Source organism: Ranitomeya variabilis, chromosome 5, assembly GCF_051348905.1.
Source record: "Ranitomeya variabilis isolate aRanVar5 chromosome 5, aRanVar5.hap1, whole genome shotgun sequence".
NCBI lineage: Eukaryota > Metazoa > Chordata > Amphibia > Anura > Dendrobatidae > Ranitomeya > Ranitomeya variabilis.
The window spans coordinates 628,280,585-628,294,331 of NC_135236.1; the positions used below are offsets into that span (position 1 = coordinate 628,280,585).

Below are 13,747 nucleotides of genomic sequence, written 5' to 3' on the forward strand. Positions count from 1 at the left end.
TCTTGATAATGGTTTAAAGGACAACAGTTGTGAACTATATTAGGTGGATATGACTCTGTAACAGGAGATCTTGAAATCCAGACACTCTACAAAACCACAGCCAGGAACACTCTACAAGACAGCAGCCAAGACATCATAGCTCAATCACGAGGGACACAGATTTGACATTCTACAGGATGCCTGCTTAGTGGACCATGGCCCACCTGAAAGAATACAGATCTTCTCTATTAACCATCATTGAACTCATGGATGTTTGGGGAAGTCAGAATTCGGACCCATCGATCGCCTGAGCCCCATGGACACATTTGGGAAAGACAAGATCGGGACCCACCAGTCTACTGGCTCCATGGGGATGATCGGAGAAGCCAGGTTGTGACCCTCCAGTCACCTAGAATTGTACCACAATATACTGTCAGTTTCCTAAGCTTGTTACTACTTCCTTTCTCTGCATGCCACAGATGGGGGTAGTCAACCCTGGAAGTCACAGCCGCTTTAATCCTGGTGAGTCAACGGAAGGTTGACACTCTGTAATTTTGCACCATCTTGAGTATTTTGCTAGTACTATTCTATATGCTATTGTCTTTTTTGTGGTTCAGTAAAGTATTGCCACTGTGTTTTACCCTCTCCCTGTGTTGTCTGAGTAGTATTATGCCCATGGTAAAAGGAGAGCAGGCATTCAGTGGGTTGTGCCCTGGTCATTGCAGTTTCAGGCCAGCGGACTAGAGCATCCGCTGACCCCACGTGTCTCTAAATCATCCATATTTGGACATATAAATATAATAAATGTGGAAGAAAACCTATCCATAAAATAAACCCATGTTGAAAGTGCTTGGCTCCAAAGTCAGATTTCATATATGGTTGTCATCCTCTAAACCATTTGTTTCTTTATGATATTGGTGGTGAACTGTTATGTCAGAAACTGGACGGTCTGGAAGATTCTCTAGTACAATGGTGGTCAAATCTGATTAATACTAGGGCTTTGTAAACAGAAACAAATCAGGTTTTCCTTCTTTAAGGGGGTGAAATATTGACTTGTTGTTTTTTTAGTTAATTTAAGTTGATGACATACTGCTAATAAAAGAGAAAGTATGGTTATAGTGAAACCAATGTGCCTGAAATGTTAAAATATCTTAATTCACTAGAATATCCAATAAATATCTAAGTGTAAAAGTTCCACCAGCTGTTATTACAGATTTGTCTCTGAGGGCGTATACTGTACTTCTTCCCCTATATGGGGTTAACTAATCATAAACATACAGCGTCATGTAGGAGACAAAAGAAAATGCCCTCCTTCCCTTACTAATATTTGCAGGTTCTGTGTAGATATACAGGAGAGATGAGTTATGGATCATTACAAACATATTCTGTTTTCATCTCCCAGCAGTCAGTGTGATGGGAGGTTGAGAGCAGACAGCACTGTGAGATGAGATCTTGAAGTTATGGTAATGATACATAACTCATCTCTGCTCTATCTCTACACAGTAGCTGCAACGTTATATATCATGACAAACACTTACAAATCTCATCTTACAGTGCCAGCTCTCACCCTTCCCCCCCACACACACTGACATAAAATGAGATTTAGAAAGGTTTGTAATGACACATAACTCAGCTCAGCTATATCTTTACACAGTAGCTACATGAAATCAGTGAGGAGGCCTTGTACATTTCTTCCCTGCTTATGATTGGTAAACCTCATGCATGAGAAGAAGTACATGCTCCGAGAGACAAATCTCTAGTAACTATAAAATATTTTGTAACCTAAATTATATATGTTAATATCTCTGCAAAGGACAAGGAAAATTAAAAAACAAAAGGTATGTTTCATTCAGCTGTGCAGCCACGAATCCATCCTCAAACTGGTGAAAGGTCCTCTTTAGAGTAATCACTTTGGTGAAAGATTGACTAAATCTAGATGTGGGGTATTGACCTCTCAATAGGGTGATACCCTATGGAGTGATAGAGGGCAAGTTCTGGTTACGCTCACCTGGTGTAGTTGTGACAGAAAGCTGCTGCTGCCCCATGTATGGTGGATAAATGCTCCAGAAAAATATTGGATCCAGTTGCACGAAACATGTTAGGTGTGCTGCGCTACTGGAGTAAATTTATTCTTCAACAATGATGATAGAAAAACGTTTCTTTTATTCACAACGTGTTTCAATGCCTTAGCATCGCCTTTATCAAGTGCAAAAAACAAATGTTAATTTTGTGCTTTTCACGGGATAAAGATGCCAGTATGGTGTTGAAATGCAATGGAAATAAAAAAATATTTTTATTATCATTGTTGATGAATTGATTTACTTCAACAGCACAGAACACCTTAGATAAAACACTTCACTTTTGGTTTTGGATCGATGTCTTCCACTAGAAATTTGGTGGAGTCTTCTTTCAAATTTTTCTTAGAACTTATTGATGAGGAGGTCACATCTAGTTTATATATTACTTAGAAGTCAAAAGATAATGAAACTTATAAATGATAAAATAACCTACATTATGTCACAAATGATTTATCAGATTGCCTTTATAATACTAAATGTTATTATGGTGAATTTATGAATTCGGAATACAGTCGTGTTAATTGTGACAGGCATCAAGACACTATGCAATAAGCTATATTGTAAGCCGACGGCGATGAACAGTTTACTTCAATATTCAAGTTTCCATCCTTCGAATACTAGGAAGGGCGTACTAGTGGGCCAGTTCTTGAGAATGAGACGGAATTGTACATGAGATGAAGACTTCCTGAATCAAGCAGGGAAACTGATGTACTTTTTAAACTAAGGTGGATACCAAAAGAAGGCAATTTTGGCTGCCTTTCAGGGAGCCAAATCCAATTCACAAAAGTCATTATTACAAGCAAAAAATCAAAATGATGAAGGACAAGTTTGCTTCATCAGGGATTACAACAATCAGTGGGGCAAGATGAGAGAGATTCTACAAAATCATTGGAATATGCTCTAAATTGATGTATACACCAGATCAATAGTAGGAAATCATCCTCTATTGACAGCCAAGAGGGCTCCTAATTTGAATGACCACTTGACCAAAAGTCATTTACTTAGACCAACCCATAAACTAAATCAGGGCATCTTTCTCAAGGCCTCTTTCCCTTGTGGAGTTTGTGACATCTGTCCATACATGCCCCCCACTTGGAACTTTTTTATCAACCTCACTGACTCCCAAAGTTTTCTTCTAAAAGCATATCTTATAAAACTAAAAATCTGATTTATGCCATTAAATGTTTGTGTAACAAAGTTTATGCTGGCCAGACTTCACAGGAACTTAGAAAACATATTCAGAATCACAGCTCCACCATTAATCTGGCACGCATGAACTTGCTCAAGGGAAAAGCTTTGATCTCTATCTTCAGCCCCATCAAGGTAAGCCCAATAATATCAGCATTATTGGGTTGCAAAAGTTGGACATTAGTATTAGAGGAGGTGAATGCAGCAATAGTCCCTCACAGATGGAATCCAAATGGATTTTTAATCTTGAATCCTTTTCACTTTCCAGGCTCAATAAGGAGGTACTGTACACAGGCTTCCTAGGCTAATGGCACTCCAGATGGATGTTTAATCTTGGATCCCTATCACCTCTTGGGCTCAATGAATAACTATTATAACCAGTCTTCCCAGGCATGCCATCCCATTGGAGATCTCTTGGGGCATATAGTATTTATTAAATAATATCTTGTGAGGTCATCAGGATAATTATAGGATCTAGTTACCATGTATATATTTATATTTCAGTGTCTCTTTGTTACTGAAGAACACATATATAAGTTAACGTTAATCTCGGTGACTGTCTCCTTCCTGGCTTTTATCTCTGGTTGGTCCCTTTGGACAGTGTTATGGATCACCTTAGGCTCATGAATCGCCCTGACCCCTCATTTCTATGAATGAAGAAGAATATTTGTATGAACTGTAGGCCACATTGTGTCATTATAACACACAGGATGTCTGGGTGTTCTTTATATCATTCAAATATAATGCTGTATTTTTGGGGGGATCCATTTGAATATGATTACATACTTACCTATTTTAACTTGACTAAACATGACTAGATGCTTACCTGGCTCAATTTTTGACAATCGCTTTACAATCTATCAAGGCAAAGATAGTCCTATTTTTTATTGATTTGACAGCGTAAAGTTTCTTATCACAGCCATGTTTAGTGTGACTTTTTATGATGCTCTCTAATATTCTCCTGAGGAACCTGTATTGGCGCATATTGCTGCCATCATGCAGCAGACCACTATGGAATATAATATATATGTCTTTCCTCTAATTGATGTATCATTACGCCTTATTTGGGCCCTTTTATTGTCTACCATAAAGCAACTCTATGATGTATACTCTCTGGGGCCAGCCAGCCAGTGCTTACGTCTTTCTTCTTATAAACGGCTTGGAGCAAATACTATTTTGCTTTACCACAATCTTGCTTACGTTTAATATCATTCTTTTCCTTTTCTGGTGGGACATATATATCATATATCCCTCCTGATCATTGAAATCAGGACAATGGACGTCATTGCCCTGGATGTATGTCTCCTTTTAGGACAGGGAATGATTATATGTGTGCGCCAAATAAAATGCCCTTAATTACATGGTGCAGCACCCAGCACATGCTGCACATGCTTCGATGCTCTCAGATTCCCCGATTGGTGGGCTGGAAGAAGGGGGACCTCGTTGCTAGCTACAGAGTCATGTCCATGAGGTTATATTAAGAGGTGTATTGATGCACTTTCAGAAACTTCTTAATCGATAACAAATATTTTTGCATTTTATAAATGGTCATACCTGCTTTTTCCCACACCACTTTTTCCTATTGGTATAGTTGATAACAAGGTCAATTTGTTTTTAAGATATTATTGCTGCCCAATGTGAGCGTAACAGGCAGCACGGTGGCTAATCAGTGAGAACTGCAGCCTTTCTGCGCTGGGGTCATGGGTTCAAATCCCACCAAGGACAACATCTACATGGAGTTGTGTTTGTGTGGGTTTCTTCCACAGTCAAAAGTTATACTGATCATGAATGTTGTTTGTTAGCCCACATGGGGACTGTGATAATGATGTGTGCAAAATGCTGTTCAATTAATGGTGCTAAATAAGTGAGTGAAATATATAAATAGTTCAATTCTAACACATACAGAAAAAATCTGTATGTGAGGGTGTTTATAATAACCTTAAGTCGATACAAAAAAAAATTAAATCGGTAAGTTTCCTTTATTTAAATTTATCATCTGTATCATATTTTCCACATATAACATTCACCGGGACCAAATGTGATACAATACCAAGTAATGTCAAATCTATAATTAGGCTTACAGTGAGTATTATCTGCAATGAAAAAAAAGTTTATTTGGACTTTATTTTTAAAATGGAAATAGTGAAAATCTGGAAAAGTGAAAAAAAGAGAAAATTAGGTATTATTACTAAAACTGTGCAATTGACCTTCCTAGTGGCAAACTAATACACCTGGTATCAGGTCTTTGTAGTAAATCATATTGCCTAGTCCCATGCTATACATTAAATATTAATTTATTTAGCTTCATTCTGTATGTTTTGTGGGTAATGACTGAATTCAATGTGACAACTTAGAAGTCTTCATTATGTGGGTTCGAGACTCTGAACATTCAATATACACTGAAGTGCAAATGGAAATCTATATTATGTGTTGTATTAAGGAACTTTTCATGTTTTAGTACCAAATACTTTGCCGTGATATTTTTCAAAATATATAATATCAAATATTTTCTGTTTCAAGCTAAAGATCTATGCAATAAATCTCCTAAATTAGTATATTATCATACCAGAAACAAACTTCCTAAATAGGCATTTGGAAAAAAAACTAAGAGAAACAAAAAAGAAATATGTAAAAAAAATTACTTGTACAAATCATTTGAGATCAGTATTATTTCATTTTAGAAATCAAAATCTTAGAAATGCAGTGCCCAGCTTTTTCCACAGAGCGCCGCTGTTAGACCAATAAGTAAAAAGATTCAGCCCTAAACCTCCGTTAGTATTTTCATCAGTCATATACTGCAGAGCTGCAAGAAGACAAACAGCCATTTTCTGGATTATCCTGCAATAGAATTATTTCTTTATTATTTTTATAATTATAAGAAAAGATTTCTATATCACTGGGCTGCAACATTGACAACCAAAAAGATCTTTGGCTAAAAAATTCCACTGCACAGATTTATAAACATGGAGATTCCTGTTCTGGATTTCAACAAATGGCAAGTAACAGTATGTGTTTTTCTATCTATATATTCTTGGCTGTGTCATTCAGTCTCCGGTCAGATTCATTATTCTATTGCCGAAGAAATGAGGAAAGACTCTGTTATAGCAAATGTTGCAGATGACCTTGGATTAGATATTAATCAGCTCTCATCTAGAAAACTGAGGATTGTATCCAGGTCAGCAGAGAAATATTTCTACATAAACATTGACAATGGAAATCTGTATATTAATGACAGGATAGACAGAGAGACATTGTGTGGGACAGAAGCTTCCTGCATTCTAACCTTTGATGCTATGGTGGAAAACCCATTAACTGTATTTAGGGTTAAAATAGAAATCCAGGATATAAATGATAATTCTCCGAGTTTTTATCATGACATCATAACTATACAAATTCTAGAATCTGCCTCAATAGGAACAAAATATGTATTGAAAAATGCAGAAGATCCAGATATTGGTATAAACTCCATACAGTCCTACAAGCTCAGTGAGAATGAGTATTTCACATTGAGAGAGAAGATCGGCAGTGATGGAAGTAAATCTCCAGAGCTTGTCCTACAACAGGCTGTAGATAGAGAGACACAAAAGACTCATGAATTGATTTTAACTGCCTTAGATGGCGGAAATCCAACAAAGACCGGAAGTGCCCAAATAAGGATCATTGTTAAAGATTCAAATGACAATTTCCCTGTGTTTACTCAAGAAATTTATAAAGTCAGTGTAAAAGAAAATCTACCAATTAACACTACAATAATTAGAGTAAACGCAACAGATAAAGATGAAGGCATTCATTCACAAATCACATACTCATTCACCAAGACATCAGCCAATGTCCACCACTCAGGTGTATTCAGCATCCATCCTACTAATGGCACCATAGATATAAACAAGGTATTGGATTTTGAGCATATGGCAAAATATGAGCTTTCTGTGCAAGCAATGGATGGAGGAGGCCTTATTTCACATTCTAAGGTTTTGGTAGAAGTAATAGATGATAATGACAACGCTCCTGAAATCTCAATCACATCGTTGTCTTCTCCTACTTCTGAGGACTCTCAACCAGGCACTGTCATTGCTTTGATTGAGGTTCATGACCAAGATTCTGGAGTAAATGGAGAAGTAGACTGTCAAATTATGGAATTGGTACCGTTTAATTTAATGGTGTTATCTGATACTTACTACAGGATTACTACAAGCACCACTCTGGATAGAGAGAAGACACAAGGCTATAATATTACAATTTTAGCTACCGACAGAGGATCACCTCCACTTTTCAGAAGAAAAACCATCACCCTAGATATTTCAGATATCAATGATAATCCACCAAGATTCATAAAATCATCTCATATAACTTACATACCAGAGAACAATCTACCAGGGGCCTCAATATATAATATACAAGCTGTAGATCCTGATGTAGGAGACAATGCTAAAATATTTTACTCAGTAGTATTCACTGATATGGAAAATCCACTAGTGTCCTCTTATGTTTCCATCAATGTTGAGACTGGAGTCTTGTTTGCTCAGAGATCGTTTGATTATGAACAACACAAGGAGTTTGTAATACTAGTAAGAGCTCAAGATAATGGATCCCCATCGCTAAGTAGCAATACCACCTTGGTTATCCATATAGTTGACCAAAATGATAATGCACCAAAAATTTTATATCCATCACTAGAAAGCAGTGGTCAAGCAACGTTTGAGATTCTTCCTTTCATAACCGAACAAGGAGCTCTAATAACAAAGGTGGTGGCTGTGGATGAAGACTCTGGACATAACGCTTGGCTCTCTTATCATTTCATTCAAGTCTCAGAACATCACTGTTTTACTATAAATCAACATACTGGGGAAATTAGAACTTCACGTTCCTTTATTGAAAAGGATGTGTTAAAGCACAAGGTTGTGGTGATGGTGAAGGATAATGGAGATCCTTCTCTATCTGCTACAACCACCTTAAGCCTCATCATTGCAGATAATTTTCAACAAGTGCTGCCTAAATTTCATAATAAACTACCTGAAGAAGATGCTCAGTCTAATTTACAGCTGTATTTAGTAATCGGAGTTGCTCTTATTTCCTTATTATTTGTTATAACAGTAATTCTTGTCATCATTTCAAAATGTAAGGAGGCAAAATATCTCCCAACTTTTGATCCTCTAACGTCAAACCTGTATCCCCCAGTTGATGCAAGAATGTTCTCTCAATACACAAATGGAACTTTGACACTTCCATACAATGTCTGTGTAGCTTTGGATTCTACTGAAAATGACTTTGCTTTTCTAAAGCCTAATCAGTCCAACATAGTGGAAAATCTTATTGATACTGATGACTCTGGACTGGAAAATGAAAGTTTAAAAGAATCTTTGGCAAACAATCTCCTGCATGAGGTGAGTGTTTTATTTTTATGCTTGTGCCAGACTATAAATTAAATGTTTATTTTTAAATATTATTCAATATATTTTATTTTTTATAGAAACCCATGTAATAGCACAAATACGACAATACAATATTTTGTATTTGATTTACACTATGTTTGCACATTTTCAATTGAATTGCACTAATTCAAATTAGAAATCAATAAATATTTTTCTAATCTTTTTTATTTTAGTAGACTTTTTTAACTTTTATCTTATATACATCTTGCTTCAGCTGCTGTTACTAGGAATTAGAAATATACTGTACAACAGCCACATAAGCCATTGGAACCTGTAAACTGAAAACACTCATTGATTTCTAGTAGAGAATATTCTAGACATTGCTGTGATCTCTGAAAGGGATATTATGCCAAAGAGGATGAGGAATTGTAATAGTCACTTATTATTAATATATTTTATTTTAACATTATATTGGGGTTAACTTTTGCTTCAATTGTGCTATAATAGTTTGATGTTGACAAGTTATTTTTTTAAAACAAGAGGTCTCAGCTTATAATGAGGCTCAATGCTTAGCGTGAAAGTTGCAAGATTTCAGAATTTCTTTTAAATTTATCTTGTGAAATGGAAAATTAAAAATACTTTCACCACAACTATTTGATTAAAATCATACAGCTGAATCAACGACCAACATAGTTGCTTCTGAGCTGGACAGCATTAATAGTGTAGCTTGCTTTCGTGCTCTACACTAGTGGCAAGTTTTATGCAGATGACAAAAAAATGCTGCAAATTAAGAATACTTTAAAAAATAAAAGTGGCGTTAGTTTTTTATTATTTAGCTAAATTTAAAGTGACTGAACAAAGGAAAAAATAAATAAAATCAATATTTAGTGTGATCAAACTTTGCCTTCAAAAACAGCATGAATTATTCTAGGTGTACTTATTATTGTGCCCTTTACATATACACTGACATTTGTTGTAACAAAATATTTCAAATTTGAAAGCATCAATCCAGAGAAACTGCTGCCACTTTTCTACATCCTATTCCCTATGTTTTTGTGCAGAGTTGAGACACTTGGCCTTGTGTCCATCTCGAAAGCATAGTTTTTGGCCACAAGTCTTTCATGAAGATCAACCCTGGCAGCAAGACTTCTCTAAAAAGTAGATGGGTGTAGCTGGGTTTCACTAGTTGCTGACAGTTCTTAGGTGATGGTACTGCTGGTCATTTTCTGATTTTGAAGGGAAGTAAAACTGATGTGTCTTTCATCTGCTGCACTACTTTTCCTTGGCCAAACATTGCGTCTATGATACTCAACATTGCCCATTTCTTGCTGCTTCTTCTAAAGAGTTTCAGCAACACATGTTGAAAACCAAGTTTGCTTTGAAATTTTTGCCTGGAAGAGGCCTTTCTGATGCAGTATAACTATCTTGTGTCTTGTTGTTGTGCTTGCCATTGTGTATGTTCAATTTTAGTTTAATTTATTGAACTGCGCTATGAACTAGAAAGTTGAGCTCTGAATTAATGCTATGTGTAAAAGGGGTACTCTGAGATTTTATGGTAAATGGTGTTGATTATCCTAATAATGTCTGCCTATAAATAAAGATAGCATTAAAACATTTTATACAAATGCATCTTACTGTAGATTTGTTTTAGTATGATAGTTCTTGAACGCTAACTGATCAATATGTGAAATTCTGAGACCCTCCAGAAACTTTTGGTTTTATGCATTTTGTGAAATTTTTGGAATCTATTGAAATAGAATTATTCAGGATTGGATTTGCCTTATATAAACCTCTAAACAGAAAAACACAACACATTCATACAATAAGTCTGACAGCTTTGAGTGGAGAAAATCTGGTGAGGCACTATTTTAATAAGGATTATTATAGTTACATAGTCACGTAGGTTGGATAAAGACCTAGGTCCATCAAAGTTCAACCTTTCTCCACTAACTGTACATTTCATCACTAATGTATAGCTATAACCCATATAAATGTTTATTAAAAATTATATTCACCTCACCTCCTTGGCCAGCCTGCTGCTCACTGCTCACTGTCCTGTCTTGTCCGTGCCACACCTCCTCTTCACAATAGGCCAGGACTTCAAAGCATTGGGGGTCAGTGCATGTTGGAAGGTCACAATGTTGTAACATCATAATTTGTGATTCAACCTTACAACATGCAGTGACCGGGCCAGAAGTAATTTCTTATATTGAAACGGACTGAGATTTAGTGTGCGACATTGGAAAGAAGAGGAATAGACAGATTGAAGTGAGCAGTGTGCTGTTGGGCTGCCAGGAGTTGAACTGTGAAGTTGAATTGAGCATGAAACTTCTGCAAAGCTGACAAATTTGAATCACAAGCAATCTGCTCATCCCTTCTCCCTAAATAATTTTCACGTCATTATCCTCACAAGTTCCTGAGGGTTACCCAATTTTAAGCAGCAATGACTCTCTGATTATCCGTATAGTTATAGGAATAGCAGTAATGTCTTTGCTTTTTTTGTTCTCACAGATATATTTGTTATTTTATCAAAATGCAAAGAAACAAAATCATTTTTATATTATCTTTCTCACATATCAATTCTGTATCCACTTATTGATCCCATAAGTGGACCACTGACATATTCCGATTCAGACAAAATTTGCGTGGCTATGAATAAGAAATGTGAGGAGACACAGGGGTCAGTGGATGCTCTAGTCCATTGACTCTAGACCGCATGGACCAGGGCTCATCCCACTGATTGCCCGCTCTCCTTTCCCATGGGCATAACACTACGCAGACAACACAGAGTAAGGGTAAAACAGTGTGGCAATACTTTGTTAAATGAAAAAATAGACATACAGTATAATAAACATATTGAATAGTCTCAGGTAACACACAAGATGGTAGAAATTACAGTCTCCCCCTTCCTCTTACTTGCCAGGATGAAAGCAGCTGTGACTTTGAGTTTCCAGGGCCGACTACCACCACCAGTGACACCCCGATTTTGGTGGGCACCTACAGAGGGGAGGTAACAAAAAGCTTAGGAAGCTGACAGTCCATTGAAGCACATGGCCAGGTGACCTGATTGTCCCAACCTGAATTCTCAAAAATAGCGAGATCTGTGATTCTGAAGACAGACAGATAATACCACTAGAAATATATATAATACAGCGCAAGTGGAAATATAAAACTTAACTTTTACTCATTAATACAGATAAAAGAGAATAAAGTCACCCAAAATATGATTAAAAATTGGGGTACAGTCTAATGCAAAAATGACCTTGGAGACTAGATAACCCCAAATAGGATTCCAAACTCCGCATATAGCAACACCTGCGGAATATAAATGGCCCAAGGTACGGTATACAAATCTGCTGCAAGAGAAATTACATGTAACTAGCAGCATGAATGCACATACACTTGGTTGCATAAAAGGTAATTGATCATTTTAAACAATGGTGGCACATGGAACAAAACCATGCCAGATTATAAATATATAGTACTGGAAAAGGAACAATCTCACCAATTCCAACGATGCGAGCACAGGAGCGCTGAATAGTCCCCGGTCAGGAGTACATCCAGGAATTTGATGGGAAATGACAATACCCTGTCAATCCCTATGGGGCTACTGATAAGCTATCCCCAAAGCTCCTGCCCTTACAAGGGCAGTCCACAACTACCCCTGCACACACATGCCCTGCACTCTCCCTGTGTCATAGTCCCAACGCGTTTCTTCCAAGCTAATTCATCAGGGGACTGGCTTGTATGAGGAGACAAAGTGCCTTGTGCTATGCTAGAGGACAAAGAGTCCTGCCACCCTCTGTGCTATCTTGCAGAGAATGAAGGGGCGTAGGGCCGGTCTTTAAATAACCAGTGGTCTGGTAAAAAAACAGAGCACTGGTGGGGTAATCAACCTAAATAAGTGGCAACCGTGGATACGTAACAATGAGCCAATAAGTTGTGGGTCAGCAAAAATGAAACACCCACTGGCGGTTATCAGAATACTAAATAGTTAATAATATCAGACGCATGCTGTATTGTGTATGCGCTGTAATAACGATAACAAATGAAGACTCACTGTTATGTTGACGTCACACGCCGAAAAACCATGCTCGTGTGCCGGTGAAAGACATGCTTCCGTCATGCGCATTGTGAACCGGAAGTGGCCGCTGTTAGGTAACGCTATACTAACCGCCGATCGAAATAAAAGATACCGGTGGATTGGCGTTCATTAATAGAAGATAGCCGGCAAGGTACAAACTGTCTGTATACGAACCTCGCACTAGCGCCAGTATTATAAATAATAATCAAACAACCTGTACGCTGGCCGGAAGAGGCTGTCACTAGGCAACGTATTACCAAACAATAAGCCTACGGCGGAGTAAAAACTGGGCGCATGCGCAGGACTCATAGAGAGCCAGTAAACAATTGCAACATGCACGATATATACAGGAAGTTACCGCTGCTAGGTTACAAAGACCTGCACACTGACCGCTGGAAATGCTTTAAAATAACGGCCCGTGGGCATAAAAAAGCCCATGATGGAAAAATATCCATATAAATACCATACAGATATGCCGGTGCAAAAGACATGTTATATGCCGGTCAGAATGGGCAGTTACTGGAAAACAATACACCAGAAAGTAAGCAAGCGGACAAATGGACAATAGGTGTGAGCATGGTCCCCACATATATATATACAGCAGAATCATATATACACACAAAATAACTATTATAGCCGCAGAAAATCTAAAAAACGGCATATAGCAATATCTAGATATTACTTCTGTAGAAAGTTACCACAAAAAGGATAAACCCCATACCACAGAACTGTGGAAGATAAAAAATGATAATTATTAATCATGCACATCCAATAAAGAATGTGGGTGACAATAATAAGGATTTAGGCATAATCGGATAATCGAATGACTGTGTAATACCAAAAGGCAGCCAAAAAAAGGGGAATGGGGAAAGGAGGAGGAAAACAGTTCAAATAAAACAGCTATAATTAATCTGATCGTTCAGCCCATGTGGACTAACGGTATTCAGATAGAAAATCCACTTAGCCTCTCGCTGTAGTAACAATTGATCCCAATCACCCCCTCGTATGGGTTTAGTCACCCTTTCAATTGCCATAAATTTGAGATG

The 13,747-nt window shown here is 37.3% G+C and overlaps 1 protein-coding gene across 6 annotated transcripts in view; it reads left to right on the forward strand.

Moving 5' to 3' along the window:
* Positions 1-13,747, forward strand: part of LOC143776626 (protocadherin gamma-B1-like) — a 472,349-nt gene that overhangs the window by 121,060 nt on the left and 337,542 nt on the right. Inside the window, exon 1 of one of the 6 annotated variants that reach the window (XM_077266181.1) lies at positions 6,071-8,629. The exons of the other annotated variants lie outside the window; for them this stretch is intronic. Within the exon in view, the coding sequence (XP_077122296.1) occupies positions 6,209-8,629 (2,421 nt within the window). The 5' untranslated portion in view covers positions 6,071-6,208. Of the gene's footprint in view, positions 1-6,070; positions 8,630-13,747 lie in introns of those variants that run through there. 6 annotated transcript variants of the gene reach the window in all.